Genomic DNA, 26,614 nt, shown 5'->3' on the forward strand with positions numbered 1-26,614 from the left:
TAACATCCACCGTCCGCCATCCGCCATCCGCCGTCTGTCTTTTTCATCCCAATTTACCCGCCGCGCTTCTTCCGCCGACACTAACAATGTTCTCCTCTCCGCTTCAGCGCCACCCGTCTACAGGCAGAAAATCACTCCTCTGGAGATAAACGTGGGGGGAGTGGCCACGTTCAAGTGCGAGGTGGAGGAGGCCCCGGACGTCACCTTCAAGTGGTTCAAGTCCAACGTGGAGATCCAGCCGAGCGACAAGTATCGAATGGTCGGCCGGCACGACGGATCCTCGCTGGAGATCCTGAACGCCGCCAAAGCCGACGGCGGAGAGTTCAGCTGCAGGGCCTCCAACCAGTTTGGCGCCGCCACCTGCGGCGCTTCGCTGACCGTGACCGGTAAGTCCCCCCCCCCGTCCGCTGCACGCCTTCTTTTGCCGGGTGATCCGGCCCCGAGCGTATCTCGAGGTGATCCGGGTCTCGTCGCTGGCTCGGAGCCTCCCTGAAATGCGTTGTGCCCGCTCTCCGTAGAAATGTACCCCCCCTTCTTTGTCTCCAAACCCGAGTCGGAGACGGTGACTTGCTATGTGGGCAAAACGGTCGCGTTGCAGTGCTCGCTGACCGGCACGCCGCCCCTAGAGGTGCTCTGGCACAAAGACGGCATGGTCATCGGGCCCTCCGGCCGACGTGCCGCCGAGTGCCAAAAGAACAAGTACTCCCTGGAGATCTCCCAGCTGGAGGCCGCCGATCGCGGCGTGTACTTGTGCAAGGCGTCCAACGCCGTGGGCGCCGCCACCTTTAGCACGGAGCTCCGAGTGGTGGACAAGCCCCGCTTCCTGGAGAGCCCGGAGCCGGCCTCGCTGGCCGTGGACCGGACGCTCCGGCTGGAGTGCCGGCTGGACGAGGACACGGACGTGACGGTGTCCTGGACCCGGGACGGGAAAAAGGTCCATCACAGCCTGGAATGCAGGCAGTCCTTTGAGGACAAAGTGGCGGTCCTGGAGATCGCAAAGTCCAAAGTCAAGGACTCCGGCACCTACGTGTGCACGGCCTCCAACCGGGCCGGGGCCTCCTCCTGCCGGGCTTTGGTGGAGGTTCAAGGTAAGTCCCCCGTCCGGCCCGCCCAGGGCGCTAACCTCTTGCGTGGCGGCTTCTTTTGGCCCCTGCTTTGAAAGTCACCCAAACCCTTTCAGAGCCCCCCAGCTTCGCCAAGAAATTGGATCCCAGTCTGACGTGGAAGCAAGGCATAGTTGCCCGCTTGCATTGCGCCGTCAAAGGTTCTCCGGAGCTCCGCATTCTCTGGTTCTGGAACGAGCGAGAGTTGAGCTCCGGAGACAAACACAAAATGTCCTTTGTCAACGGCACGGCCACGCTGGAGATCGCCGACCTGGTGGTGGCCGACGGCGGCCGTTACACCTGCGAGGTGTCCAACCACGCCGGCAGCGAGAGCTGCGCCGCCCTGGTGGCCGTTAAAGGTTGGTGTCGCGAGGCCATTCGCGCTCAGACCGTGAGCCGCCGTGGAGTGGCGTCCAAGAGCCGGCCGGGTCTGTTCCAAAATATTGACCTCGGGGGCGCTAGGCGTCCAATCCACCTTGACCCGGTGGGGGGCCAACATTTTCCCTCCCCCATCCGATTGGACGCCTAGCGTCGTCAACGGCACCGGAAGGGGGTGACGTCTCCGTCCGGTGCCACGCGTCGAGGTCGAAATGGACCCGGAGGCCTCTCGCCGAGGCTTCAATTCTGGACCGCCGAGCGGCGTCTGGCGGCAGACGGCCCGACTCACGCGCGCTCTTGACGTCTGATCGCAGAGCCGCCCTCCATCAAGAAAGAACTGCAGACGGTGGAAGTTGTCAAGGGTGCCGTCGCTCAGCTGGAATTCGAAGTGGCGGGAAGTGCCCCCTATGACGTCACATGGTCCAAAAACAAGAAGGTCATCCGTGGCGATGACAAATACAGGATGGTCTCCCAAGAGCCCACCTTGAGGCTGGAGATCCAGCCCTTTGAGGCTGGCGACGTGGGAGAATATCAGTGCCTGGTTTCCAACGCCGTGGGCAAAGTCACCACCAAAGGCTTGGCCAGGCTTAAAGGTTGGTACGACGCCAAAGCCCCGAATGGCCGGCCGGCCTTCTCGGGCCTTCTCAGGACCGGCTGGCTCTGATTCTTTGTCGTAGAGCCGGCAAGCTTCACCAAGAGGGTGGAAAGTGTGACGGCGGTGTTGGGCAAACCCTTGAAACTCCAAGGGACGGTCAAGGGTTCGGCGCCCCTCACGGTCAAATGGATGAAAGACGGGCAAATAGTCAGAGACGACGACCCCAACGTCAGCGTGACCTTTGACAACAACGTGGCCAGCCTGTCCATAGCGGCCGTGGCCGCCGGCCACGCCGGGAAGTACCTGTGCCACGCCGAGAACCAAGCGGGGCAGCAGAAGTGCGAAGCCGCCCTGACGGTCCACGGTCAGACGACGCCCCGCCTCGCCCGGCTCGCCTCGCCCGCCGGCTTCACCACCCGCAGCTCATCTCGTGTGCCCGTCTCCTCGCAGAACCGGCCAAGATCGTGGAAGCGGCCGAGTCCATCAGCGTGACGGCGGGCGATTCGGCCACGCTGGAGTGCGCCGTCTCCGGCAGCCCGGAGCTCAAAGTGCGCTGGTTCCGAGACGACAAGGAGATGATCGGCGGCCGCAAATACAAGATGGGCCGCAAGGACGGCGTGGTCTCCCTGAAGATCCTCCAAGCGGAAAAGGCCGACACGGCGGTCTACAAGATGGAGGTCTCCAACAAAGTGGGGAAGGACCAGTGCAGCTGCTCCGTGACCGTCTTAGGTTGGCTCCTCCTTCATTTGTTTGGCTTGGCCCCGACCACTTACCTTGTCCCCGCCCATATACGCAGACCGAACCATGCCGCCCAACTTCACCAAGTTGCTGAAAAGGGTGGACGGCAACGTGGGCGCCCACGTCTCCCTGGAGTGTAAGTTGTCTGGAAGCCAACCCATCGCCGTGGTTTGGTTCAAAGACGAGCGGGAAATCGAGTCCGGGGACGGGTTCCGGTCCGACTACAAGGAGAGCTCGGCCACGCTGACCGTGGGCCCCCTGGAGAAAGCCCACTCGGGAGTCTACAAGTGCAGGGCCAGTAACTCGGCCGGCGTCAAGGAAACCAGCGGCACGCTCTATGTCAAAGGTGCTCGCTCTGGCATTGCTTTTACTGCCGTTTCAGCCCTTGCCGGCGGGGCCACTGAGAAATGTGCACCCGCGTGGAATGCAAATGTGTCCGCGGTGGTGGTCATATTTGGCGGCACCCGTAAAGCATGCCTTTGTTCTCCCCCGGGCCGCCTTCAGAACCGCCGGCGTTCACGGCCAGACCCGAAGACCGGGAGGTCAACCCCGGGAGCGGCGTTTGCCTGAGGGCCGCCTTCACGGGAACTCCTCCGCTCTCTGTCAAGTGGTTCAGGGAGGACAAGGAGGTGATGGCCGGAGCTTCTTGCTTCATCAGAAAAGAAGCCTCGGCCAGCACCCTGGAACTGGCCTCCGTCAAGCCGGCCGACTCGGCCAAATACACCTGCCAGGTGGCCAACGACGCCGGGAAGGTGGACTGCACGCTGGCGCTCTTTGTAAAAGGTGCCCGTCTTTGACGCTCACTCTTTGACTCGGCCTACTCTTTGAGGCTTACCCGGTGTTGGGTTTATCGTTGGGACGAAGGTAATTATTAATGAACCTAACACCCGGGCGGGGCGTGCCGTCCGCCTCTTCTTGCAGAACCGCCGCTCTTTGTGACGAAGCCCGAGGCCGCCAAGCTGGCGGTCAGCGGCCAGCCGGTGGAGCTGCGCTGCAGAGCCACGGGCAGCCCCGTCATAGCTTTCAGGTGGCTGAAGGACGGGGTCGAGCTCGGCCAGGACGCCAAGTATGCAATGTCTGTGGTGGACTCGGTGGCCCGCCTGGCCATGGCCGAGTGCGCCGTCGAGGACGGCGGCGAATACACGTGCGTGGCCGCCAGCGAGGCCGGCAGCGACTCTTGCGGCAGCACGCTCACGGTCAAAGGTGGGTTACATTTGCAACGGAACGCCTTCCCGTGGTTTGGACCGGCTCCGGCAATGTCCTTTCTGCCATCCGCTTTACCGTGGTCCCGTCCCCTCCCCCAGAACCCCCGGCGTTTGCCCGTTCCTTGGAATCCCGAGACGCGGTGAAGGGTGCGGAGATCACGCTGGAGGCCCAGGTCTCCGGTTCGGCCCCCTTCACCGTCTTGTTTTACAAAAACGCCAAGCCGGTGATGAACGACAAGAGACACCGGATAAGCACAAAGGATGACCTGGTGGCCCTTCAAGTGCTGGCTCTGGAGCCGGAAGACGTGGGCTCCTACCAATGTACGGTGGAGAACCAAGTGGGCAAGGCCACTTGTCAATGTCGAGTCACGCTGAAAGGTGGGGCCGGAAGATGCCGTTCAGAGATGTCCTGCACGCGTACAGATTTTTCAATTTGAACTCCCACGAGAGAAAAAGATCTAACCACACGCGCTGATCGATTGTGCCGTAGAACCGCCGTCGTTTGTGCAAAAGCTGGAGAACGCCAGCGCCTTGGTGGGCGCCCAAGCGGACCTGCACTGCACCCTGAAGGGCTCCCAGCCCCTCAGCGTCACCTGGCTCAAAGACAACCACGAGCTCAAGGCGGGCCAAAACATTCAGATGACCTACGAGGACGGGACGGCCCGCCTGCGGATCGCCCAGCTTGAGAGCGAGCACGCCGGCAAGTACACTTGCCAGGCCCACAATCAGGCGGGGAGTCAGAGCTGCTCCGCCGTGCTGAGCGTCAAAGGTCGGTGGTCCCCGAGCAGGCCTTGGGTTACGCGCGCTGGACCTTTTCCTGACCGTTTTCCCGTGGCCTCTCAGAACCCGCCAAGGTCACCGAGGAGCCCAAGTCTATCAGTGTGACTCAGGGAGACCTGGCCACCTTGGAGGCCAGCTTCTCGGGCACCCGCCCGCTCACGGTGCGCTGGCTGAAGGGCGGAAAGGAGCTGCTCTCCGGCCAGAGGTACAAGGTGCAGAGCGCCGACTCCAGCTCGGTGCTGAAAATCCATCGCAGCGAAAGAAGCGACCAGGGCCAGTACACCTTTGAGGTTTCCAACGAGGTCGCTCGCGCTTCTTGCCAGGCCACGCTCACCGTTTTAGGTCAGCGGCGGGCATTCGCCGGCATTCGCCGGCATTCGTGGGCATTCGCGGGCGCCTTCTCGGACTAACCTCTTTGCTTCTCCCTCCACATCAGATCAATTGGTGGCGCCCACGTTCACTCGGAAGCTGAAGCCAAGCGAGGGGATCAAGGGTTCCTTTGCGCACCTGGATTGCGTGGTGTCGGGCTCGCTGCCGCTCGGCGTGCACTGGTACAAGGACGGCGAGCAGTTGGAGAGCGGCGGCAGGCACAAGTGCACCTTCTTTGAGAACGTGGCCTTCCTGGAAATCTCCCAGCTGGACGCCAAAGACAGCGGAAGCTACACGTGCATCGCCGACAACCCGGCAGGGAGCGCTCAGTGCGCTGCCCCTTTGTTGGTCAAAGGTTGGCGTGCTTTGCTTTTGAAGAAGCGGGGTGTGGCCAGCTCATTCACTCGCTCATTCACTCACCCCCTTCTTTGTTATCCCTTCCAGAACCTCCGTGCATCGTCCAACCTCCAGAATCTCTCAGAGTTCTGCCCGGCTCCAAAGTTAACTTTGGGGCTCTGGTCTCCGGCACCCCGCCGCTGACCATCAAGTGGTTCAAGAACCAGAAAGAGGTGGTGTCCAGCTCCGAGTGCTCGGTGACCAAAGATAACGCCTCCACTTCTCTGGAGCTCTTCTTTGTCAAAAGCTCCGACTCGGGCGACTACGTCTGCGAGGTCCAAAACGACGTGGGCGCCGTGTCCTGCCAGGCCACGCTCTTTGTCAAAGGTGACTTGCCATTGCTGCTTACCTCTTGGCCTCTTTCACATCTCTTAAAAACGTCAAAGAATTAAGTTCAGGTCACCGCTTTGCCCGCGAGGGCCCCATTGTTAATACTTGAGATTTGAGTCCCCGACTTCTTTGATTTTGGCCGTCTTTGACCGAAGCGCGTGTGGTGTGTGGCCCCCCCCGCAGAAGCGCCAAAGTTCACGCGGACGCCGGCGCCCTTGTCCGTGATCCGACCGGGCCAGGGTCAAACGTTCGAGTGCCAAGTGAGCGGCACGCCCGAGATAGACGTCTACTGGTTCAAGGACGGTTCCGAGTTGGCCGCCGACGCCCGCCACAAGATGGCCTTTGTGGACAACGTGGCCACCCTGGAACTCCTGGGGGCCCAGGTCACAGACGGCGGCACCTACTTCTGCGAGGCCCGCAACCAAGCGGGAAGCGAGAGCTGCAGCATGGAACTCAAAGTCAAAGGTCGGTTGAGCCGTCGACGACGGGCTAGCGCGGGAGCTAGCGTGGTGGTGTCTTTTGTCCTTTGCTAACCGTACAACTCTTGGCATACTCTTGGGAATTATTCGTGAGATTCTACACATTTTAACATCTAATTTCCAAAGTGAAGGACGTTTCACGACTTCTGTTTACTGTAAAAGTGGAACAAGTTAGACGAGAGGATGACCGGGCGGTTTCCCAACATTAGATCCGCCCAGCTTTTCGCGAGAGCTGACCCCGGCCAGCGTGGTGACGGGATCGGGCGCCCGCCTGAGCTGCCAAGTGTCCGGCACGCCACCCTTCCAAATCGCTTGGCACCAAGACGGGAAGGAGCTGAAAGCCAGCGCCAAACACGCCCCGTCCATACTCAACGACACGGCCGTCCTGGAGGTCAACCGATGCGACGGCGGGGACGTGGGCCAATACCAGTGCACCGTGGCCAACGAGGTGGGAAGCTGCACCTGCAAGACCACGCTGAGCCTCAAAGGTCGGTCCCCTTCCGCGGGAGGCGTTCCCGGCTTGTCGGCGGCCCGATTGACGCCCCCATTATCCACCGTAGAACCGCCCACGTTTACCAAAAGAATGGAGAACGCCACTTGCGTGGTGGGCCAGGGCGCGGTCTTTGAGTGCGCGCTAGACGGCTCCCCCAGCATTTCCGTGCAATGGCAAAAAGACGGGAGCTGGATTTTGGAAGATCCCAAAATCCAGAGAAGCTTTGAGAACAACGTGGCCAGGCTGAGCATCCCCGAGTGCCAAGCCCATCACGCCGGCTCTTACGCCTGCCAGGCCGTCAACGAGGCCGGCCAGGATAAGTGCGTGGCCACCCTGGCGGTCCAAGGTAATCCGCTGTCTTTCAGATAGATGGGGGTTCGACGCCGAGCCGGCCGTAACCGTTTACCGGCCCCTAGAACCTCCCCGGATCTCGGAGAAACCCCAGTCGGTCAAGGTGACGGCCGGGGACCCGCTCAGTCTGGAATGCGTCGTGACGGGCTCGCCGGAGCTCAAAGTGCGCTGGCTGAAAGGCGGGAAGGAGCTGCAGTCCATCGGGCAGCACAAGATCACCTTCGACCACAACGTGGCCAGTCTGAAGATCCAGTCGGCTCAGATAGAGCACCAAGGAGAATACGTCTTTGAGGTGTCCAACCACATCAGCTCCTGCAGCTGCACCGTCAAAGTGCTGGTGTCAGGTCGGTTGGGAGATGGCGGGCCGGCTGCCAGGACCCCGATGGGCTCACTCCGTCCGTCCGTCTTTGCTCCGCCGCCTCCGACAGAACAAGTGGTGGCGCCGAGCTTCCTCAAACCGCTGGCCGAGATGCGAGAGATTCTGGGCTCCTTCGTCCAGATCGTCTGCAAGATATCCGGTTCCGCTCCCATCTCGGTGGAATGGCAGAAAGACGGCACCAAGATCTCCAGCGGCGTTAAACACAAGCTGATTCAGCAGGACAACAGCGTGTGCCTGGAGATCGAGCACCTGGAGCTTTCCGACGCCGCCTCCTACTCCTGCAGACTCAGCAACGCGGCCGGCAGCTGCCAATGCCAGGGAACCCTGGCCGTGAAAGGTCGGCCGGCGTCTTCTGGAGCCTCCTCCCCCAGCCTCTTCCCATCCCTCGAAATGTAACTCTACCCCCGTGTGGCTTTGTGTAGAACCTCCCCGCTTCGTCAGCACGCCCGAGTCCCAGACCAGCGTACCCGACGCCACGGTGCGTTTCAAAGGCACGTTGAAGGGGACTCCGCCCTTCAGCGTCAAGTGGTTCAAGGACGACGGCGAGCTGATGACGGGCCCGGCCTGTCTGATGGCGCTGGACGGCCACTCTTGCCTGCTGGAGCTGTCTTCCGTGGCCGTCAACCACGGCGGCGTCTACACCTGCCAAGTCAGCAACGACGCCGGTTCCGCCCGCGCCAGCGCCGACTTGACGGTCAAAGGTCGGAGCCTCTTCTTTCCGTCGCCATTGGCCGGCTTTAACCACTTTCTCTTGCTTTGGCAAAAGTACAGCGCTCTTTGTTTTGATTTTAGGAATATCCTTTCTTTCTTTTCTCTTATTTTTCCATTTTTCAAGAAATCCACCCTTCCTAAATCTGGGCCGAATATGTCTTACCTTACTTACTTTGACCAATGGCAGGCAGGCACTTAGAAAGCACAGTGCTGTTGAATTCAAATGAAGAGATAAAATTACATTCCCTGATTTTCACCCTTTTAAATCAATCATTGTCATTTTATAATCCATTTTTTTAGGTCAAATAGTATTTCGTAAAATCTAAAAATATATTTAAAAAATCTAACGTAAACATTGTTTTTGATCTATAAAAACTGAATATTCCGGGATTTTAATCCAGTTCTTTTAATCCCTTCATTAAAAAAAGTAAATATTATATGTAAAATTTGACACCCTATCGAAAGATTTATTTTATTTTTATCGTGATAACAATCTTAATATTGGTCCATATAGAAAGTGCACTGGATTATAAGGCACCCAGTCTATTTTGGAGAAAATTTAGGACTTTTAAGTGTGCCTGTGTAGTCGTCAAAGTCTTTTATCTAACTGGGCTGGGCAAAATTAAGAGAAAAGGCCAAAAGGGAATGTTTTGTGTTCAACTTGTAAAGAGGAAAACTTTCCACAATACTAAGTGTCCTGCGACTGCAATCAGTGGATTAAGGTCAGCTGCTTCTCTTGGCCCAACCCCCACCCACTCCTTCCATTTTGTCAGTCAGCTCTGCTCAGTCACTTCTGGAAGACGGCTTGAGCAGAAAGCTCCCCCCTCCCCTCCTCACCCACAGTGGCTGGCCCAACCCCCATCCATTCAATATTGTCAGCCGAGTCTTTGCTGGGTTGTTTGGAAAACCCCAAGCAGCCAGTTCAATACCTTTTATTCTTTATTTTGATTTTTTTCCCCTTTTTTTACCTATTTCAAACATCGGCCGTCAAAGTGTAAACTTTTGACCTTTGAAGAGCGAGCGAGTGCCTCCAAGAAATTGAAGCATTGGACCTCCATAGCACTCCATAAGACTAGTCAGTTATTTATCAGGGCTGGGTAAAATTTAAGTAAAAAAGGGGCCAAAAGTGAGTGCTTTGGTTTCAACTTCTATAGAGGAAAGTATTCCGCAATACTAAGTGTCCTGCGACTGCAATCAGTGGATTGCCATCAGCTGCTTCTCTTGCCCAACCCCCGCTGGTTCAGAGCTTGCCAGTCAGCTCTGCTCTGTCACTTCTGGACGGGCTTGTTGACCTATTTTAAATGTGGGCCCATCAGAGTGCAAACTTTTAACCATTGGGGAGAGAGAGAGAGAGAGGAGGAGCACCTCAAACAAATTAAAACATTGGACATATGAGGGAAGACATAGGATCCCATAAGATTAGGCATTTAGCTCGACCCCTATAATATAGAAAATAATCAAAAAACCTAATTATTAGATGTTTTCCCTTACTAAGAAAAACAAGTTCAAATAAACAGTTTTATATCAATACAAAAATAGAATATTTAGGGATTAATATTCGATGGTCCAGCCCACATGAAATGGAGTTGATGTTATTGTGGCTTATGAAGGAAGCCCAGTGGGACACTCTTGACTTGACCCCATCTTCCCGGCTCACGGTCCCCCTTTTCGCTTTGACAGAACCTCCCGAGTTCACGCTCAAGCTCCCCGCGAGCAAGTGCGTGAAGCGGGGCGACGCGCTCCGCCTGGAGTGCAGGATCACCGGCACCGGACCCCTCGACGTCAACTGGTACAAGATGGACACCAAGCTGGCGGACGGCGCCAACTGCCGCATGTCCTTTGAGGGCGCCTCGGCCGCCCTGGAGCTGCGCGCTTCCGACTTTGACGACGAAGGCGTTTACACGTGCGAGGCCCGCGGCGACGCCGGCAGCGTCAGCTGCAGCACCGCCCTGACGGTCAAAGGTGGGCTCTCTGTCCACTTTGACGTGACCGGACGTGGCCGGACGCGGCTCTCTGGCGCTCCCGTAACCGTGCGCTCGTCTTCTCGTAGAACCGCCCGTCTTTACTAAAGTGCCCGAAGCGGTGGAGGGGCTGGAAGGCAAGGATGTGAGTCTCTACTGCGAGATGAAAGGCAGCGCCCCCTTGCAGACCACCTGGTCCAAGGAAGGAAAACCTCTGACGGAGAGCAGAAAGTACAAGATTCTGAGCCAGGCCGGCTCGGCCACGCTGCACGTCGTCGGGCTGGAGGCCGCCGACGCCGGCGGCTACGCCTGCAAGGCCGTTAACCCCGTGGGCGACGACACCTGCCGGGTGGCGGTCAAGCTCAGAGGTCAGCGGGTCGCCGGAGGTCAAAGGCCGCCGAGATCTCCCCCCCCCCCCCCCGGGTGACCGTTTTGTCGCCCTTCTTCAGAGCCTCCCTCCTTCGTGGAGGAACTGTCCAACGCCACGGTGGTGCTGGGACAGGAAGTGACCCTGGCGGCCGTCGTGCGGGGCTCGGAGCCCATCTCCGTGTCCTGGGTCCTGGACAAGGACCACATCCTCAGGGACGGCGACAACCGGAAGATCGGCCTGGACGACCGCCGGGCTTCTCTCAAAGTCTTTGCGGCCGACGCGGCGGCGGCGGGCCGTTACACCTGCCGGCTGCGCAACGACGCCGGGACGGCGGAATGTTTCGCCAACCTGACCGTCACGGGTGGGTGGCCGAGCCGCTAGACGTCTCCCTCCGTGGGGCGGGCGCCGTTTAAAGCGCGACGTGTGGCTCGCAGAACCCGCCAAGGTGGTGGATAAGCCCGACAGCGTGAGCGTGACGGCCGGAGACGTGGCCGCCTTGGAGGTCAAAGTGTGCGGCACCCCGGAGCTGCTTCCCAAGTGGTTCAAGGACGGCACGGAGCTGGCCTCCGGCCACAAGTACAACATCTCCTTCTCCCGGATGATCTCCAGCCTCAACGTGCTGGCGGCGGGGACGGGCGACTCTGGGGAGTACACCTTTCAGGTGGCCAACCAGGTGGGGAAGGACCACGCCAAGATCCAGCTCAAAGTCTTAGGTGGGTCTTTCTTTCTGTGGCTCTCTCTGACTTGTAAACTGGCGTAAGTAATGGCGGAAGAGCCAGCTCTCCCCAGTAACACGGAGACTGACTTGTGCCCCCCAGTAATACGCAGACTGTGTAAGACAACTGACCTGTCCCCACAGATAAAATCATCCCGCCTTCCTTCACGAGGAAACTGAAAGACTGCCACGCGGTGGAGGGCAAAGGCAGCGAGATGGAGTGCAAGGTGTCCGGCTCGCCCCCCCTGACCATTTCCTGGTATCGCGACGAGGAGGAACTCCACAGCGGGCCCTCCTACCACATCTCCTTTGCGGACAACAACTGCACCCTCAAGGTGCCCAACCCCCAGCTGTCCGACTCGGGACGCTACAGGTGTAAGGCCGTCAACCGGGCGGGATCCAGCGAGACCAGCGCCGACTTGGACGTCAAAGGTAAGTCAAGATGCTCCTCCCGTTGGCCGGCGGCGGCGGCGACTCCACCGGCCGCTCTCTGCCCGCAGAGCCTCCGTCCTTCGCGGTGGCGCCTCAGCCGGCCGAGGCCACGCCGGGATCCGACGTGGCCTTCTCGGCCGTGGTGAAGGGCAGCGAGCCCCTCCGCCTCAAGTGGTTCAGGGGAGCCAAGGAGATGGAGGCCGGCCCGGACTGCGACTTCTCCCTGAAGGACAACCGAGTCGTCCTCCGGCTCTACCGGGTGGACAAGAGTCACGCCGGGGAATACACCTGCCAAGTCCTCAACGACGTGGGCAAGGAGAGCTGCGCCGTCAACCTGCTGCTCAAAGGTTAGAGATCCGACACATTTTCGGGAGCGTCTCGGCCAGATTTTTGACCTGGACTTCCGCTTGGCCCTTTTAGAACCCGCCGTGTTTGTGAAGAAACTGAAGGACGTGTGGGTGGAGAAAGGCAAAGCCCTGAGGCTGGAGTGCACCTACGCCGGGACCCCCGAGATCTCGGTGGCCTGGTTCAAGGACCAGCGCCCGCTGACGGCGTCCTACAAGTACAACCTGAGCACCACGGAGAGCTCCTGCCTCCTGGAGTGCTTGAGCACCGACGAAAAGGACGCCGCCGGCGAGTACGCCTGCCGCGTGGCCAACGACGCCGGCCGGGACGAATGCCGGGCGGCCGTTAGCGTTCTCGGTGAGTACGCCGGTCCTTTGGCGCCGGGTGTCGGTGAAAACGAGCTCTGATTTCCCCCCCTCCCCCCGCAGAGCCGCCTTACTTCACGGAACCCCTGGAGGCCATGGAAGTGACGTCCGGGGACGCCGTCTGCCTCAAGTGCCACGTGGCCGGCACCCCCGAGATCCAAGTCACCTGGTTCAAGGGCGACGGCAAGGTGCGCTCGGGCGACAGCTGTAAACTGGAATACGGCCAGGGCGTGGCCTGCCTCAAACTGGCCAAGGCCAGCATGGCCGACGCCGGCGAGTACACGTGCAAGGCGGAGAACCAGATCGGAACGGCCGCCTCCACCTGCCTCCTCAGCGTTCAAGGTCAGGCTGACCGCGCCGTCCTGAGTTTTCGTGACCCTAACTCTTCCGTCTCTTTCTCCAGAGGTCAAGACTCCCCCGAGCTTCCCCAAAAAGTTGGTGAGCCTCCAGCAGACGTTGGGCTCCACGGTGATCTTGGAGTGCCGCGTGGCCGGCTCCTCCCCCATGGACGTCACCTGGCTGAAGGACGGCCAGCCCGTGCGGGGCGGAGACGACGTCTCCACCCTCTACCGCGACAACACGGCCTCGCTCACGATAAATGCCGGCGAGGCCAGGCACGCCGGGGAGTACTCCTGCGTGGCCACCAACGGCGTGGGCAGCGCCTCCTGCAGAGCCAAGCTCACCTTGCAAGGTTTGTGTACTGGCAGAAGCGGGGCGGGAGCGACCGGAAGAAGCGCGGGCAAAAACACGGCTCCTCTCCTCCGCAGAGCCCCGCTACCCGCCGCTCTTTGAAGACAAATTGCCAGAGACGCAGGCGGCCACGGTGGGCGACGGCGTGGAGCTGGAGTGTCGCTTCGGCGGCTCCACTCCCGTCAAGGTGACCTGGTCCAAGGACCACAAGGACATCCGCGGCGGCGGGAACTACCGGATCCAGACGGACGGCAACGTGGCCCGCCTCTGCGTGGCCAAGGCCGACAAAGAGGACGCGGGAAGATACTCGTGTCGCGCCGTCAACGACGTGGGCGAGGACTCCTGCTCTTGCGACGTCTCCGTCAAAGGTTGGCCCGGCCGGCTAGCCCTTTGGGCTTTGCTTCTCTTTTAGTTTTCTTTGTCTGACGGTCATTGTCCCGTCCCCCTCCCCCCCCCCAGAGCGCAAGAACCCGCCCGTATTCACCAAGAAGCCATCGGAAGAGATGGAGGACACGGAGGGGCGCTTGGTCAAGATGGAGGCCCGCGTGTCCGGCTCCCAGCCCATGGCCGTCCTCTGGCTAAAGGACGGCCAAGACATCTCGTCCTGCGACGACTACGACTCCAGCTTCAAGAGCAACGTGGCCGTGCTCTGCATCAAGAGCGGCCGGCGCCGCCACGCCGGCCGATACAGCTGCCGCGCCACCAACGAGGCGGGCCAGGCCCAGTGCCACGTCTCACTCCGGATCAACGGTCAGTCAACACAGGGCTCTTTTCTAGCCAGAGGATAAAATGTTTGCTAACGATGGAACCCGGTCCCCGGCAGAAGCCAAGTCCGCCCCGGTCTTCGACGTCCCGCTGAAGGCCACGTCGGTGGCCGAGGGCCAGCGCCTGAGTGTGTCGTGCCACGTGCGCGGCTCGACTCCCATCAAGATCCAGTGGATGAAAGACCGCAAGGAGCTGCCGCCGTCCGCCGGCATCCGCTTCTCCGACGGGACGGCCTCCCTGGAAGTGGCGTCCGCCGGCCGTCAAGACGCCGGCGACTACATCTGCAAGGCCACCAACCAGGCCGGCAGCGAGCTGTGCCGCGCCAAAGTCACCGTCCAAGGTAGAGCCGACTCGGTGTCTCCTGCAAAAGAGCGCTGGGTTTTTCAGGCGGCGGGTCTGACTTTTGTCCGTTCTTTTGTCCCCGAAGCCAAAGAGGCGGCCCCGAGCGACACGGCCGGCGATGCCCCGGCCAAGAAGCTGGAGCAGCTTTTCTTCGTGGAGGAACCCGAGAGCGTCCACGTCACCGAGAGTGAGTCAAGCCGTCCTAAGACGCGGCGCACCATAAGAGCCTTCCATTGAAATTTGGGTGGCCCGGGCGTCCCCGCCACGCACACTCCCAGTCCCAGCATTGACCAAAACGCCCGGCCGGCTTTGCTCCCGCAGAGGGCACGGCCACCTTCATGGCCAAGGTGGGCGGCGAGCCCATCCCCAGCGTCAAGTGGATGAAGGGCAAGTGGAGGCAACTGACGCAGGGCGGCCGAATCTCCATCGAGCACAAGGGCCGAGACTCCAAGCTGGAGATCCGCGAGGTGACCAAGTCGGACTCGGGCCAGTACCGCTGCGTGGCCTCCAACAAGCACGGCGAGATCGAGTCCTCCTCCGACCTCCACGTGGATGAGAAAAAGGCCGCCGCCCAGCTGGAAGGCGACCTGAGAGCCAAGCTCAAAAAGTCGGCAGTTCCCCGTGCACGTCCCCGAGGTTTCCGAGAGCTGACCCCCCCCCGGCCTCTGTGTGCTCAGGACGCCCTCCAAGCAGAAGAGCCCGGAGGCGGAGAAGGACATCGACATCGTGGAGCTGCTGAGAAACGTAGACCCCAAGGAGTACGAGAAGTACGCCCGCATGTACGGCATCACCGACTACCGTGGCCTCCTCCAGGCCATCGAGCAGCTCAAGCAGGAAAAGGCGGAGGAGACGGGAAGACCGGTAAGTCGGCCCGTCGTCGTCGCCGCCGCCGCCTCCGCCGGTCGACCGCTCGTGATGGCCCGTTGCGATCGATGGACAGGAAGTGGACCGCGGGCCCAGAGAGGCGGATGAAGACATGGCCAGGCTGGTAGCCGACCTACAGAAGAGGATGGAGCGTACGGAGGTGGGTACGAGGCATGCCCTCGCCCGTGCCAGAGCAGAAGTTTGACCCGACTTCCCGTCTGCCCCGTAGCCCGTGACCGTGGTGAAGGACATTAGCGACCAGTCGGTCCTGCTGGACCAGGAGGCTGCCTTCGAGTGTACCCTGAAGATCAACTACCCAGAGATCACGCTGTCCTGGTACAAGGGCACCCAAAAACTGGACACCAGCGCCAAGTACCACATCAGCGTGACCGGCGAGCGCCACCTCCTGAAGATCAAGGACTGCCAAGTGGCCGACCAGGGCAACTACCGGGTGGTGTGCGGACCGCACATCTCCAGCGCCAAGCTCACCGTCACGGGTGAGTACGCCGCGACGCGGAGATTAGCGGGTTACCGGTCCGAGTGGGCCGGCTTGGGGCAGGCGCGCCCCCCTATTTAGTCTCTGACGAGCTCTTGTCGGAACGGAGCCCGAACCCGTCTGCTTTGGATTCCCGTAGAAGCGGCGGTGGAGACGCACCTTCTGGAAACTTCCGCTAAGGAAGGCCAGTCGTGTACTTTGACCTGTCAGTTGTCCATCCCCAACGTGGAGGTGCAGTGGTTTAAGGACGGCCAGCGCCTAGACACGCAAGGGGGCAGGTTCAAGTCTGAGGTCAAACAGAAGCTTCAGAAGCTTCACATCCAGGAGCTGAAGCCCGAAGACCGAGGGCGCTACGCCTGTAGGTACCTGCACCTGGAGTCCTCGGCAGACCTCTGGGTTGAAGGTTGGTACCAGCGCAAAAAGCCAGCTGGCAAATCTTTCGCTAACCTCTTCCGACCCCGCTTCGTGGCCACTAATCGTCTCTGGTGCACTTTTGTCCTCCTCTTCCTCTTCCTCCTCCTACGCCTCACCTAGCGTGGTGGGAGGAAAGCTCTTGTGGTGATCCCTCATGCGTTTTGTCTTCCCCCGCGCACTCCCCGGCTCGAAAAGCTCGCGGCGTCCGTCGGCGCCAATGCGACGGTCTCTTTTTGGTCCGCCCTGCGCTCAGCCCGCGCCCCCTTTTGTGTATTCTAGCCGAGCAAATTCACTTCACCAAGCGCATCCACAACGTGGAGGTGAACGAGCGGCAGGCGGCCACCTTCGAGTGCGAGGTGTCCTTCGACAACGCCCTGGTGTCCTGGTACAAGGACACCTGGGAGCTGAGGGAAAGCCCCAAGTACAAGTTCCGCAGCGAGGGACGCACGCATTTCATGGTCATCCAAAACGTCAGCGTGGAGGACGAAGGCGTGTACTCGGTGATCGTCAGGTTGGAGCCCCGGGGCGAGGCCAAGAGCAGCGCCGAGCTCTATTTGTCCGGCAAAGGTACCTGGGCACAGAGTGGCCGCCAACTGAGTCGCCCGCCGCTTACTCAACGCTCTATCTTCTTCTTTTTTCTTTGTTCTTCCAGAGATCCAATTAGCCAGCGTTCCGTCCGGTAAGTACCGTCTTTAGAAGCCGGCTCAAAGGACTCAAAGGCCCGCTCTTCTTCCGGAGCCCGCCCGGCCGCCAACGCGCTTTGCGTTTCGGCCGTCAAAGCGCTTTTAGACATAAGACGGCGGAGCGTTGACCCGAAATGGGTCAACGCTCCGCCGTCTTATGTCTGAAAGGGGCTTCAATTGGACAGAGTGGAAAGTTGTGGGCGCTAATCCTGACCCAATTGTCCCGTAGATGTGCAAGACGCATCCGTGGAGAGACCCGAAATGCCGTCGTCGGTGGACATTCAAGGCAAGCATGACAATTCCGCCATCGTGAGCCCAGTCCATTTTAATTGTAGCAGAGAAAAAATGGCTTGAAATGGCCTGCCCATCCATCTTGGAATAATTAGCTGGATTCCCCAATGGATTATGACGCGTAGCCATCGCTGAGATGAGACGGCTAAAATGCCTCCTTTTGCTTTCTTTTTTTGAAGAATCCGCCGAGTTTTACCATTACGAGGAAGAAATGGAGCGCACAGGTATTTGGACTTTGGTCCTCGCCGCCGTCGTCGCTCTTCACATGGACACCTACTACTTACATACTTGGCATTGGGTAGCAATCTTACAAAGTCTGAACATTCTACCAAATGTCCTCCAACCGACTCCATCGAGTCCTTTCTTCGTCTTGTAGTCCTTCTCTCAATTCTTGTCCCCTGGCCTTCTTCCCGGGTTTCCCATTTAAATCAGCGGCCTTGTTGTGCCCGTGTCCCCCCGCAGTGAGCGTCCAGGAGACGCTGGAGAGACAGCAAGTGGAAGTGAGAGAGGAAGTCATTTCCAGAGGTAGCAAACACTTGTCTGTGCCGCTTCTCTTTTTCCGCGCTAACAAGACCAGTTGTCCCTTCTCAAGTGTTCGACGCCCAGGAGGAAGCGGAAGTGGAGCCCAAACGCCGGGTCGGGGAAGCGCCCGCCCCCAAAGGTGAGTCGTGGGTGCTTTGTCCCCAGGGCCTTAGCGGCCAGGGCCTTAGCGCCCAGGGCGTCGGCCGCCCGTCCGCTGACCGCCACGTTGATGTCGCAGTGGGCAAAGTGCAAGAGGAGGAGGAGAAGAAAAAGAGGAAAGTTGGCGTCCCCGACACAGGTAGAAAGAAGTCTGTTCTCTGCCATAAAGGGCACGGACCTCCCGTCCTCACGGGCCAGTCTTTCTTTTTCCCAAAGAACCCGAGGGAGTGGCAAAGAAGCCGTCTCCGTCAGATCCAAAGAAAGGTACTTGTTCTTGTTTGCCCGCGACGCTCACCTCTTGTTAGCGTCGGTCCTCGCCGCCGTCGCCGCTGTCGCCGCCGCCGCCGCCGTCCGTCTCTAACCTCTAACATCTCCTCCCTCTCCGATCCCTTCCGCCGCTAATCTCTTTCTGGTTTACCGTGAAGACGAAGCCGAAGCGCGGCCCAAACTCAAGCCGGCGGCCAAACGCCAGCCCGCGGCCCAGCCGGAACCCGAGCCTCGGCCCAGACTCAAACCCGTGTCCAGACGCGAGTCCGAAGCCGAGCCCGAGGCGTGGCCCCAACTCAAGCCGGTAGAGAGAGATGAGCCCGAAGGCCAGCCGGCCGGGAAAGCCCGGCCCGAGTCCGAGCCTCGACCCGGACTCAAACCCGAGGGGAAATCCCCCCGAGAACGCGAACCGGTGGAGAAACCCCGACCCGAGTCCCAGCCCGGACCCAAGCTCAAATCCGAAGGGAAGGCCGAGGCGGAGCCCCGGCCCAAACTCCAGCCGGCGGAGAAACCCGAGCCCCAAGAGGAGTCCCCACCCAAACTCAAGCCCGTGGCCAAACGCCAACCCGAAGACGAAGCGGATCCCGAGGCCCGACCCAAACTCAAGCCGGTGACCAAGCCGGACGCGGAGAGCCAGCCCGAGGCTCGGCCCAGACTCAAGCCGGTGACCAAGGAGGAGGCCCAAGTTGAGTCCGAGGCGTTAGCTAAAGCGGAGCTGGAGGACAAGAAAAAGTCCAGCGCCCTGCCGCTCAAAGGTACTTACTTGTTGCCGTCTTTTCTGCCCGTTCTTTGTGGTGGCGCGTGTCTATGTCAGTGTCTTTTCTTGTTTTTGGGAGTGAAAAGCTATCTTTGAATGTACAACGTCTTACTTTAAGAACCAAAAGCAGAGCCTGTTAAGATCCAGTCCGTGCCCGACCTATCAAAAGCCCAACCCGTGGCGGTGCCCCAACCGCCGACCGCGGGAGTACCCCGACCCGAGACGGCCGCCGTACCCAAAGCCGAGCCCGAGGTGCGGTCCGAAGGAGCCAAAGCGGAGCCTGCGGTGGAAGCCGGAGCACCCGTAGCGGCACCCGTAGCGGCACCCATAGCGGCGGCACCCGTAGCGGCGGCACCCGTAGCGGCGGCCCCCAAAGCCAAGGTGGTGGCGGAGCGCCAGGCCCAAACACCCATAGCGGAGCCCGCGTTGAAAAAAGGCGAAACCAAAGTTCCCAGAGTGTCCCAAGTAGAGCAACCACAGGCCAAGGAAGGCGAGGAAGCCGGCAGAGGTATATTTCCGCGCTCCAGCGTGGGGCTCTCTTTGATACTCTTGAGTCCCAAAGGGGTGAAGGTCTTTGCTTCTTTGCGACGTCCCGTGTCCTAATTGACCCGAGATCTTGTCTCAAAGTGTCGGATGAGCCCTCCAAAAGGGAACCTGCTGCGCTACTGCAGACGCCCCACACTGAAGAAGTAAAAGAAGAAAGAGGCCAGAAAACCCCTGTGGTGGCCAAAGGTATCTGAAGCTCAACCTCAGTATATTCCTCTTTTGGAGAGGTTCTTTGTGCCGCTGCCTTGTTCTTCATCCTCTCATGGGGAGATGTTTTCATGCCGCCATTTCATTCTTCACATTCCTCTCTCTAATCTTCATCCGACGTGTGTTCTGTCCTCCTCATCATCTTGTCATGTTTTTTTGTTTTCTCCACAATGTCTCCATCACCATCATTCATTCATTCCATTCCGTATGCGTGCGTTGTTCTTCATCCGTTCTTCTTCATCTACACGTTCTCCATTCGTTCTTCACCATGGGTTGTTCTTCACGTGTCGGTGTCAGGCCGTTCCCATTGCCAAGTGTGGTCGTGGCTTCCCGGCTGGCCGTTTCCCCCAGCTAATCACGTCGCTATTCTTTTAAGTTGGCGAGGCAAAGAAGATAGAAGAAGCCAAAGCGGCCAAGAAAGTGGACCCCGTTCCGATCCCTCCCAAACGAGAGCCGGCGGGACCAAAGACAGGTACCTTGTTGTTTGGCTCCCCCCGAGTGGCCGCGCGTCGCTGCCAAACAGCTTCCGTTCTCGTGGCGGGAAATCTTGTGTGTGTGCGCCGGCGCCTTCTTCTGCTCTTCATGTGCTCTGCATGTTGTTGTCTTAAACCCTCTTCAAGCCGTGAAGCATGATGATGATGATGATGATGATGATCTTGACTTCGGAGATGGGCCAAAGCCAAAAGGGGCCCGGGAGGCCGGCGGCCAAGTGGTGGCGCCGCCGAGCCTAAATGCCCCACTCCCTGATGTGACTCGGGAGAAAACGGCAGATAAACCCCAGGAGCAATTAGAGAAGCCCCCGGCCGGGCTCGGCCCCGAAAAGCCCGAGAAAGTAGCGGAAAGTCTTTCCCATGAGCCACTTCAAAACACTGAGAAACTTCTCCGTGGACCTGGCCGGGTGCCACACAAGCGTCAAACACTAGAGAAGGTCAAAGAAGGGCTTCCAGACACAGCTGAAAAAAGAGCAGGGCCAAAGAATGGGGAAGCCGACACAGCCCCAGAGGAGCCTTTTGAAATCGTGCACGAAGAAGCAATTGAGCCACCGGAGAAAGTCCCCCAGAAGCCTCGGGAGAAAGCAACGAAAGTAGCACAGACGATTCCCGACAAACCCCATCCAGTACCGGCCAAGCTACTGGAGGGGCGTCCCGACAAATCTGAGAAAATGGCAGAAAAGCAGATGGATGAAGGCCAAACCGCACCAGAGAAGCTTCCTAAAACCACGATGGAGATGCCTGAGGAAGTCCATGAAAAGCCTCACCACAAACTGAAGAAAAAGTCAAATTCCCTTCCTGATACATTTGAGACGCCTCAGGATAAATTACAGGAGATTCACCCCCAGAAAACACTTGACAAAGTTCATAAGGTGGCCGAGAAGCTTCCCGATAAAATGCCACCGGTAAGAGAGGAGAAGCTTCACCATGAATCACTTGAGAAACTTCCCCAAACAACACCAGAGAAAGTACTCCAGGAACCTGATCAACAGATAACAGATCAACTAGAAGCAGTCCTACAGAAACCACGAGAGAACGTGCCGGAGACAGCTGAAAAATTGCCTGAGAAGCCTGGAAAGAAGGTTCCTGAGAAGGTTCCTGAGAAGGTTCCTCAGAAGGTTCCTCAGAAGGTTCCTCAGAAGGTTCCTCAGAAGGTTCCCGAGGTGCTTGTGAAGGTTCCTGAGAAGGTGCCTGAGGTGCTTAAAGTGCCTGAGATGGTTCCTGAGGTGCCTGAGAAGGTTCCTCAGAAGGTTCCTGAGAAGGTTCCTCAGAAGGTTCCTCAGAAGGTTCCTGAAAAGGTTCCTCAGAAGGTTCCTGAGAAGGTTTCTCATAAGGTTCCTGAGAAGGTTTCTCATAAGGTTCCTGAGAAGGTGCCTGAGGTGCTTGAGAAGGTGCCTGAGAAGGTGGCTGAGAAAGTGCCTGAGAAAGTACCGGAGAATGTGCCTGAGAAGGTACCTAAGAAGGTACCTGAGAAGGTTCCTGAGAAGGTTCCTCAGAAGGTTCCTCAGAAGGTTCCTCAGAAGGTTCCCGAGCTGCTTGTGAAGGTTCCTGGGGTGCGTGAGAAGGTGTCTGAGAAGGTTCCTGAGGTTCCTGAGAAGGTGCCTTGGGCGCTTGAGAAGGTGCCTGAGAAGGTCCCTGAGAAAGTGCCTGAGAAAGTGCCTGAGAAGGTTCCTGAGAAGGTTCCTGAGGTGCTTGTGAAGGTACCTGAGAAGGTTCCTAATCAAGTACCCGAGCAGGTAGCCGAAAGACCTGATGGCAGGCCTGAAAGAGTAGCAGAGAAGCGTCATGCTAAAGTCCAGACGGTAGCAAAGAAGCCTTCCAAAATCCCAGATGGAAAATTAGCCCAGACACCTGACAAAGTAGGCCAGCAGCCCGATGAGACTCCTAAGAAAGTAGTAGAGGCGCTTCCCCATAAATCCCACGTAGGAGCGGGCACGCTTCCCGACACGACATCGGCGACACCTGAAATGATGGCCCGGGTTCAGCCAGTCGTGCCCCAAAAGCTCCCCGGGAGACGTGATCCGCTCCCGGAGCCGCTTCACCACAGACCTGACAAGTTAACCGACACCCGTAGTGATGCAGCCCAGACAATAGCGGATAAGCCTTCCCAACAAATCCTCGACATATCTGAGCAAGTAGGCGTGCGGTCTGAGGCTAAAGCTACTAAAAAAGTAGCAGAGGCGCAACCTGACAAAGTATCGGCCAAAGTTGACGACCGACCCGAGAAAGTGGCAGCGGCCCTTTCGGCCAAAACACTTGAGAAAGTCTCAGAGAAACGCCATGACAAGTTTGCAGACGAGCTTCCTGGGGAATCTGTCAAAGTAGCAGACAAGCTACAAGAAGAGCGTCATGACCAACCCCAGACGGTCGCGGAGAAGCCTCCCGATAAAACACACGTCAAAGTAGGCCATCCGCCTCACCAGAAAGCTAACAAAGTAGCGGAGGGGCTTCCCGATAAAACCCACGGCCGGCAAGTGCCAGGTGAAACCTATGAGAAAGTACCCGATGTACCTGAGAAAGTACCAAATGTACCTAAGAAAGTACCCGAGCAACACACCGACAAACCCAGCGGGAAAGTGCCCAAGAAGGTCCCGGAGAAAATAGCCAAGAAAGAGATGAACGAACCAGAGAAGCTACATGATAAACCTGACAAAGTAGCAGGAAAAGTCCAGGCCAAACCACCAGGGGAAAATCTACCGGAGGAGCTTCCCGATACGCTATCGGAGGAGCGTCCTTACGAAACACCCCAAACAGTATCGGAGAAGGTTGGCCAGAAAGCGGATGCCGTAGCCGATCCCGGTCTACAAAATCTTGGTGAGAAAGCACACGACAATGTACCAGAAAAGCTTCCGGGTGACCACCTAGCAGAGAGAGTCTCCATGAGAGTGAAAGAGAAGCTGGATGACCCACTGGGCCAGAAGCTTCCAGATAAATCCCATAAAGTACCAGAGAAGGCTCAGGAAAAAAGAGCACACGTGGCCGATGAGCCCGGTGAAAAAGCTCTCAAAGTAGCAGATAAAACTCCTGCTCGACCTCAGGAGGTTCCAGCTGATAAAATACTAGCCAAACCTCCTCCTCCTCCTCCTCCTCCCAAAAGTCAGAACGTGACAAAGAATCTTCTGGCTCCAAACCAGGAGAAAGTACCAGAGGTGCTTCCCCCGATGTCAGAGACTGAAGTCCTAGCTTCCCAGAAAAAGGAGGAACGGGTGCTGGTTGAAAGGGACTCCCACAAAAGTCCAGAAAAGACACGTGAGGACGGGGTCCCAGAAAAAAAGCCTCCCGAGGCTCCCCACAAAGGCTCCGAGACTTTGGGACTTTGTCTCTTGACCTCTGAGAAGGTTCTAGTAGAGCCAAAACATGAAAAGTTCTCTGAGGTTGTTGCAGTCCAAAAGGAAGTAGCTAAAGAATCTGGCAACAAAGGTACAGCCGAGCAAAGCATTCAACTTCTTCTGTACTTCTTCTTGTTAAAACTGTTGTCATGCAAGCACGTTTGCGATGCGTTTGCGTTGGAAATGTTGCGCTTGTGATTCTCCGTGCAGCAGGAGAACTCTTGTAAGCCTTGCTCTTGGCCTTCTAATTAATCTTCTCCTCTTTCTTTCCTCAATTTTTGGGTGGCGCTCTCCCAGGCTTGGAAGCTCAGAAGATTTCATCCCCAAAACCGGAAGAAAAGAAGAAAGTGACTCCTCCAGAAAAAGGTATCAGCAGAGAGACGCCTTCAAAATACTAAATCTCAGCTTGTTGTTGTTGTCGTCGTCGTCGCGGTGGCGTTGGCCGCGTCTCACCATTCTTTGTGCTATTCCGTCTTTGCTTCTTGGCGTCGCCTTATGACGCCCGCTCTCGCTGCTTCAGCCGAGCCAGTCGGGCCGCAGCAGGAAGCCATGGAAACGCCACCTCTCGTGTCCTCAGAGGTGGAGACAAAGGCTCAAGCCCGAGTTTCCTACCAGGAGGAACGGCTCCGGGTTTCTTCCATCCAGACGCGGACGAAAAGCTCCCAGCTATCGGGGACTGCCGTGGCCACCCCGGAGCCGGAAGAGCTCCGGGCGCAAGTTCCGGCCGGGAAGATCGTTCAAAAGGAAAGCCAGGCCACGATCCGGAAAGAAACCCGGCAGTCGGACGCTCGCCTCTCGGTGGTGAACCAGGAAGAAGAAGTCCGAGCGGCTGAGTTGGTGACGGAGGCCCACGGATTAGAGATGGCCGTCGTGACCGAGGAATCGGAAGAGTCGGAGGAACCAGTTCCGGCCCAGGGGCGCCTGGTTTCTAGAGAAAGCCAGGCTACCGTCCGCCAGAAGGAAAGCCAGAAGACTAGCACTCAAATCTTGGTGGTCAACCAGGAAGCAGAGGAGCGAGCGGTCAAAGTCACCGGAGACCAGAAGGTCGAGACCGCTGTCATAAGCCCAGAACCAAAAGAGCTCCAGGAAGAAGTTCCGGACAAGAAGCAGATAGTTCCACCAGAAAGCCAGGAGACTAAGACTCCAACGTTGCCGGTCGAACACAAAGTAGAAATCCAAGCAGTCCAGGTGACCTCAGACGAGGCGGCTCAAAGAGTCGCCGCTGAAAAGCCCAAAGAGGAAGCACCTTCGGCGCCGAGTGGCCGGGCGCCCGACAAAAAGCCCAGAAAGCCCAAAGTCATCCCAGAAAAAAGTCCGGCAAAAGTGCCAGAGATCCCATCTCAGAAAATCCTACGCAAAGTTTCCCGGGAAGAAGACTCCAGTCCTCCTCAAATTCCGTCTTTACCAAAAGGACGGGAAAAAGGACAAAAAGGTACAGCCACCGGCGGGCCTTTGCTTCCACATCCATGGTTTTTTCTCTTCGGATACTAACATCTTTCTTAACATCTTGCGTACCAACCTTGTCTCTTTTGAAGAAGCCGAACCCGCCACCGTGGAGACGCCGGCGAAAGAGGCCGACAGAGGTAGAGCGCCAAACCCTCTTTTCTTGATTGTCCTTTCCGCGCACTAACACAAATATTCTTGCCTAATCTCTTGGCGCCGATCGATGGTGCTTTCGCGTCACCATTCCCGCCACCCTTAAGCCTCCGGTTTATCGGGGAGCCGAGACGGGGACGGAGAGTCCCCCGCCATCTCAAAACCTGGGCTCTGCCAATCTGTTACTGAGGGTTGGGAGAGTTTGGGCCTCGGGAAAGCCACGGAAATCCCTCCCGGATGGGGAGCTGCCTTTCAAGCGGAGGCCGTGGGGCTGGACAAAGCGCCCGAGTCCGCCGTTAGACAGAAATCCATGCAGGGATCCCGAGAGACACAAAGCCACGCCCTTTCACCTGGGCGCTTGGAAACCAAGAAAGTCTGCGGTGAGGGTTTTCACGCCACGGTGCTAAAATCTCTTCCGGGGCCATCCACAGGAGTCGAGCCCCTCGTTCGCACAGTGGCGGGGGAGCGGGCCGGACTTGAGATGACTTTGCCGCCCAACCAGAGCACGGGGGCGGAGCTATTTGTAGGACGGGAAAAACCAAACATTCAGAGCATTGTCTCACCCGGAGAAGACGCCAAGCGGCTGATGTTTGGGGCCGTAAGATCAGATCAAGTCAAACCCAAAGATTTACTAGAACAGCAAAAACTTGCTCTAGCTGGGGACCACGTGAGGGCAGAAGAAAGCGCTTCAGATCATCTCGCAGGGGGAACGGCGCTCGAAGCCCACCGTGAAGCAACGTCAGAAAGTCAGAGGGTTTTGAGGGCCGGGCTCCCAGAACCTTCAGTAACAGATGAAGCCCAAAGAGATCTGAGACAAGGAGGATCTGGAGCCATTCAAGAAGACGGGCTTTCCCCGCAAAATGTCTCCACAGGTATCCAGAAAAAAGTGTGGCCTGTCACCAATCACGTGTTTTTGTGACTTGACCACCGGTCGTTGGGTTTTTCTCCGCCCTCGGGTCACGTTTGTCTTTGCTGTGCAAGTCTCCGCTTGGAGCAAACGTCACAGCGCACTGCTCTTCCGAAAGCCAGCACATTAACCTCTTGGTCGGCCCGCGTGTTTTTTTTTGACGTGGGTTCTGACCAGTCTTTGTGTTTGGCTTCCAAGCTCCGGCGCAGGAGCCGCCAGCGCCCGCCCGCGAAGCCACGGGGAAGCCCGGCGTTCCTCTAGAAGGTAGTCAGTCGCCTCTTCCACTTTCTCAGTCTCCAGTAGAGCTTTTCGTTAGCGTGACTAACTTTCCTTGTACTCAAAGCGCCCGCAGCCGCCGTCCGAGTAGAAAAGGCCGACGACGGCGAGCGGCCGCCAAAAGGTACCCCCAACGCTCTTGCGCCGGTGGCCGCTCCGGCGGCGGATCCTCGGCGGTGCTAAACGCACGTCTTGTGCTTTTTGCTTTTCTTTTCTTCCACCCTCGAAGCCGCCAAAGCTGGTGTGAAGGCTGAAGAGTTAAGCAAGCTGCCCCCCAAAGAAGAAAAAGCCGCAAAAGTGCCAGGTAGTTTGTTGAAAGCCCGCCGAAAGGGCTTTCTATACCATTCCCTCCTCCTCCTCCTCCGTCCGTCCGTCCTTTGGGTCTCCGCTCCCTTTTCATTTGCAAATGCGGCTCCACCGCTAATCATCTTTTCTTCCTTTAGGTGAAAGCAAGGGAGCGCTGCAGGCGCCGGCAGGAGTCAAGAAAGGTAGGAGCTCCTCCGCACCAGACGACGCC

General features: G+C 58.2%; 1 protein-coding gene across 1 annotated transcript in view; it reads left to right on the forward strand.

The window, feature by feature from the left end:
• The window catches only part of ttn.2 (titin, tandem duplicate 2), a 144,223-nt gene that overhangs the window by 30,605 nt on the left and 87,004 nt on the right, over positions 1-26,614 (forward strand). Inside the window, exons 45-102 of the mRNA XM_077727514.1 lie at positions 108-386; positions 519-1,088; positions 1,181-1,462; positions 1,796-2,074; positions 2,159-2,440; positions 2,527-2,805; positions 2,873-3,160; positions 3,319-3,597; positions 3,736-4,017; positions 4,119-4,397; positions 4,510-4,788; positions 4,863-5,141; positions 5,236-5,523; positions 5,613-5,891; positions 6,078-6,359; positions 6,583-6,861; positions 6,934-7,212; positions 7,283-7,561; positions 7,646-7,933; positions 8,019-8,297; positions 9,988-10,269; positions 10,358-10,636; positions 10,718-10,999; positions 11,073-11,351; positions 11,498-11,785; positions 11,854-12,132; positions 12,206-12,487; positions 12,559-12,837; positions 12,899-13,186; positions 13,263-13,553; positions 13,645-13,935; positions 14,009-14,328; positions 14,386-14,479; positions 14,614-14,899; positions 14,970-15,153; positions 15,233-15,316; positions 15,386-15,653; positions 15,792-16,055; positions 16,346-16,633; positions 16,719-16,745; positions 16,979-17,035; positions 17,220-17,264; positions 17,503-17,565; positions 17,633-17,701; positions 17,801-17,860; positions 17,938-17,985; positions 18,147-18,648; positions 18,987-19,126; positions 19,875-19,970; positions 20,119-23,409; positions 23,616-23,684; positions 23,839-24,750; positions 24,854-24,901; positions 25,022-25,786; positions 26,020-26,085; positions 26,165-26,221; positions 26,327-26,401; positions 26,541-26,588. Of these exons, the coding sequence (XP_077583640.1) occupies positions 108-386; positions 519-1,088; positions 1,181-1,462; positions 1,796-2,074; positions 2,159-2,440; positions 2,527-2,805; positions 2,873-3,160; positions 3,319-3,597; positions 3,736-4,017; positions 4,119-4,397; positions 4,510-4,788; positions 4,863-5,141; positions 5,236-5,523; positions 5,613-5,891; positions 6,078-6,359; positions 6,583-6,861; positions 6,934-7,212; positions 7,283-7,561; positions 7,646-7,933; positions 8,019-8,297; positions 9,988-10,269; positions 10,358-10,636; positions 10,718-10,999; positions 11,073-11,351; positions 11,498-11,785; positions 11,854-12,132; positions 12,206-12,487; positions 12,559-12,837; positions 12,899-13,186; positions 13,263-13,553; positions 13,645-13,935; positions 14,009-14,328; positions 14,386-14,479; positions 14,614-14,899; positions 14,970-15,153; positions 15,233-15,316; positions 15,386-15,653; positions 15,792-16,055; positions 16,346-16,633; positions 16,719-16,745; positions 16,979-17,035; positions 17,220-17,264; positions 17,503-17,565; positions 17,633-17,701; positions 17,801-17,860; positions 17,938-17,985; positions 18,147-18,648; positions 18,987-19,126; positions 19,875-19,970; positions 20,119-23,409; positions 23,616-23,684; positions 23,839-24,750; positions 24,854-24,901; positions 25,022-25,786; positions 26,020-26,085; positions 26,165-26,221; positions 26,327-26,401; positions 26,541-26,588 (17,256 nt within the window). The remainder of the gene's footprint in view (positions 1-107; positions 387-518; positions 1,089-1,180; positions 1,463-1,795; positions 2,075-2,158; positions 2,441-2,526; positions 2,806-2,872; positions 3,161-3,318; positions 3,598-3,735; positions 4,018-4,118; positions 4,398-4,509; positions 4,789-4,862; positions 5,142-5,235; positions 5,524-5,612; positions 5,892-6,077; positions 6,360-6,582; positions 6,862-6,933; positions 7,213-7,282; positions 7,562-7,645; positions 7,934-8,018; positions 8,298-9,987; positions 10,270-10,357; positions 10,637-10,717; positions 11,000-11,072; positions 11,352-11,497; positions 11,786-11,853; positions 12,133-12,205; positions 12,488-12,558; positions 12,838-12,898; positions 13,187-13,262; positions 13,554-13,644; positions 13,936-14,008; positions 14,329-14,385; positions 14,480-14,613; positions 14,900-14,969; positions 15,154-15,232; positions 15,317-15,385; positions 15,654-15,791; positions 16,056-16,345; positions 16,634-16,718; positions 16,746-16,978; positions 17,036-17,219; positions 17,265-17,502; positions 17,566-17,632; positions 17,702-17,800; positions 17,861-17,937; positions 17,986-18,146; positions 18,649-18,986; positions 19,127-19,874; positions 19,971-20,118; positions 23,410-23,615; positions 23,685-23,838; positions 24,751-24,853; positions 24,902-25,021; positions 25,787-26,019; positions 26,086-26,164; positions 26,222-26,326; positions 26,402-26,540; positions 26,589-26,614) is intronic.

Source organism: Stigmatopora nigra, chromosome 11 (genome assembly GCF_051989575.1).
Source record: "Stigmatopora nigra isolate UIUO_SnigA chromosome 11, RoL_Snig_1.1, whole genome shotgun sequence".
Lineage (NCBI taxonomy): Eukaryota > Metazoa > Chordata > Actinopteri > Syngnathiformes > Syngnathidae > Stigmatopora > Stigmatopora nigra.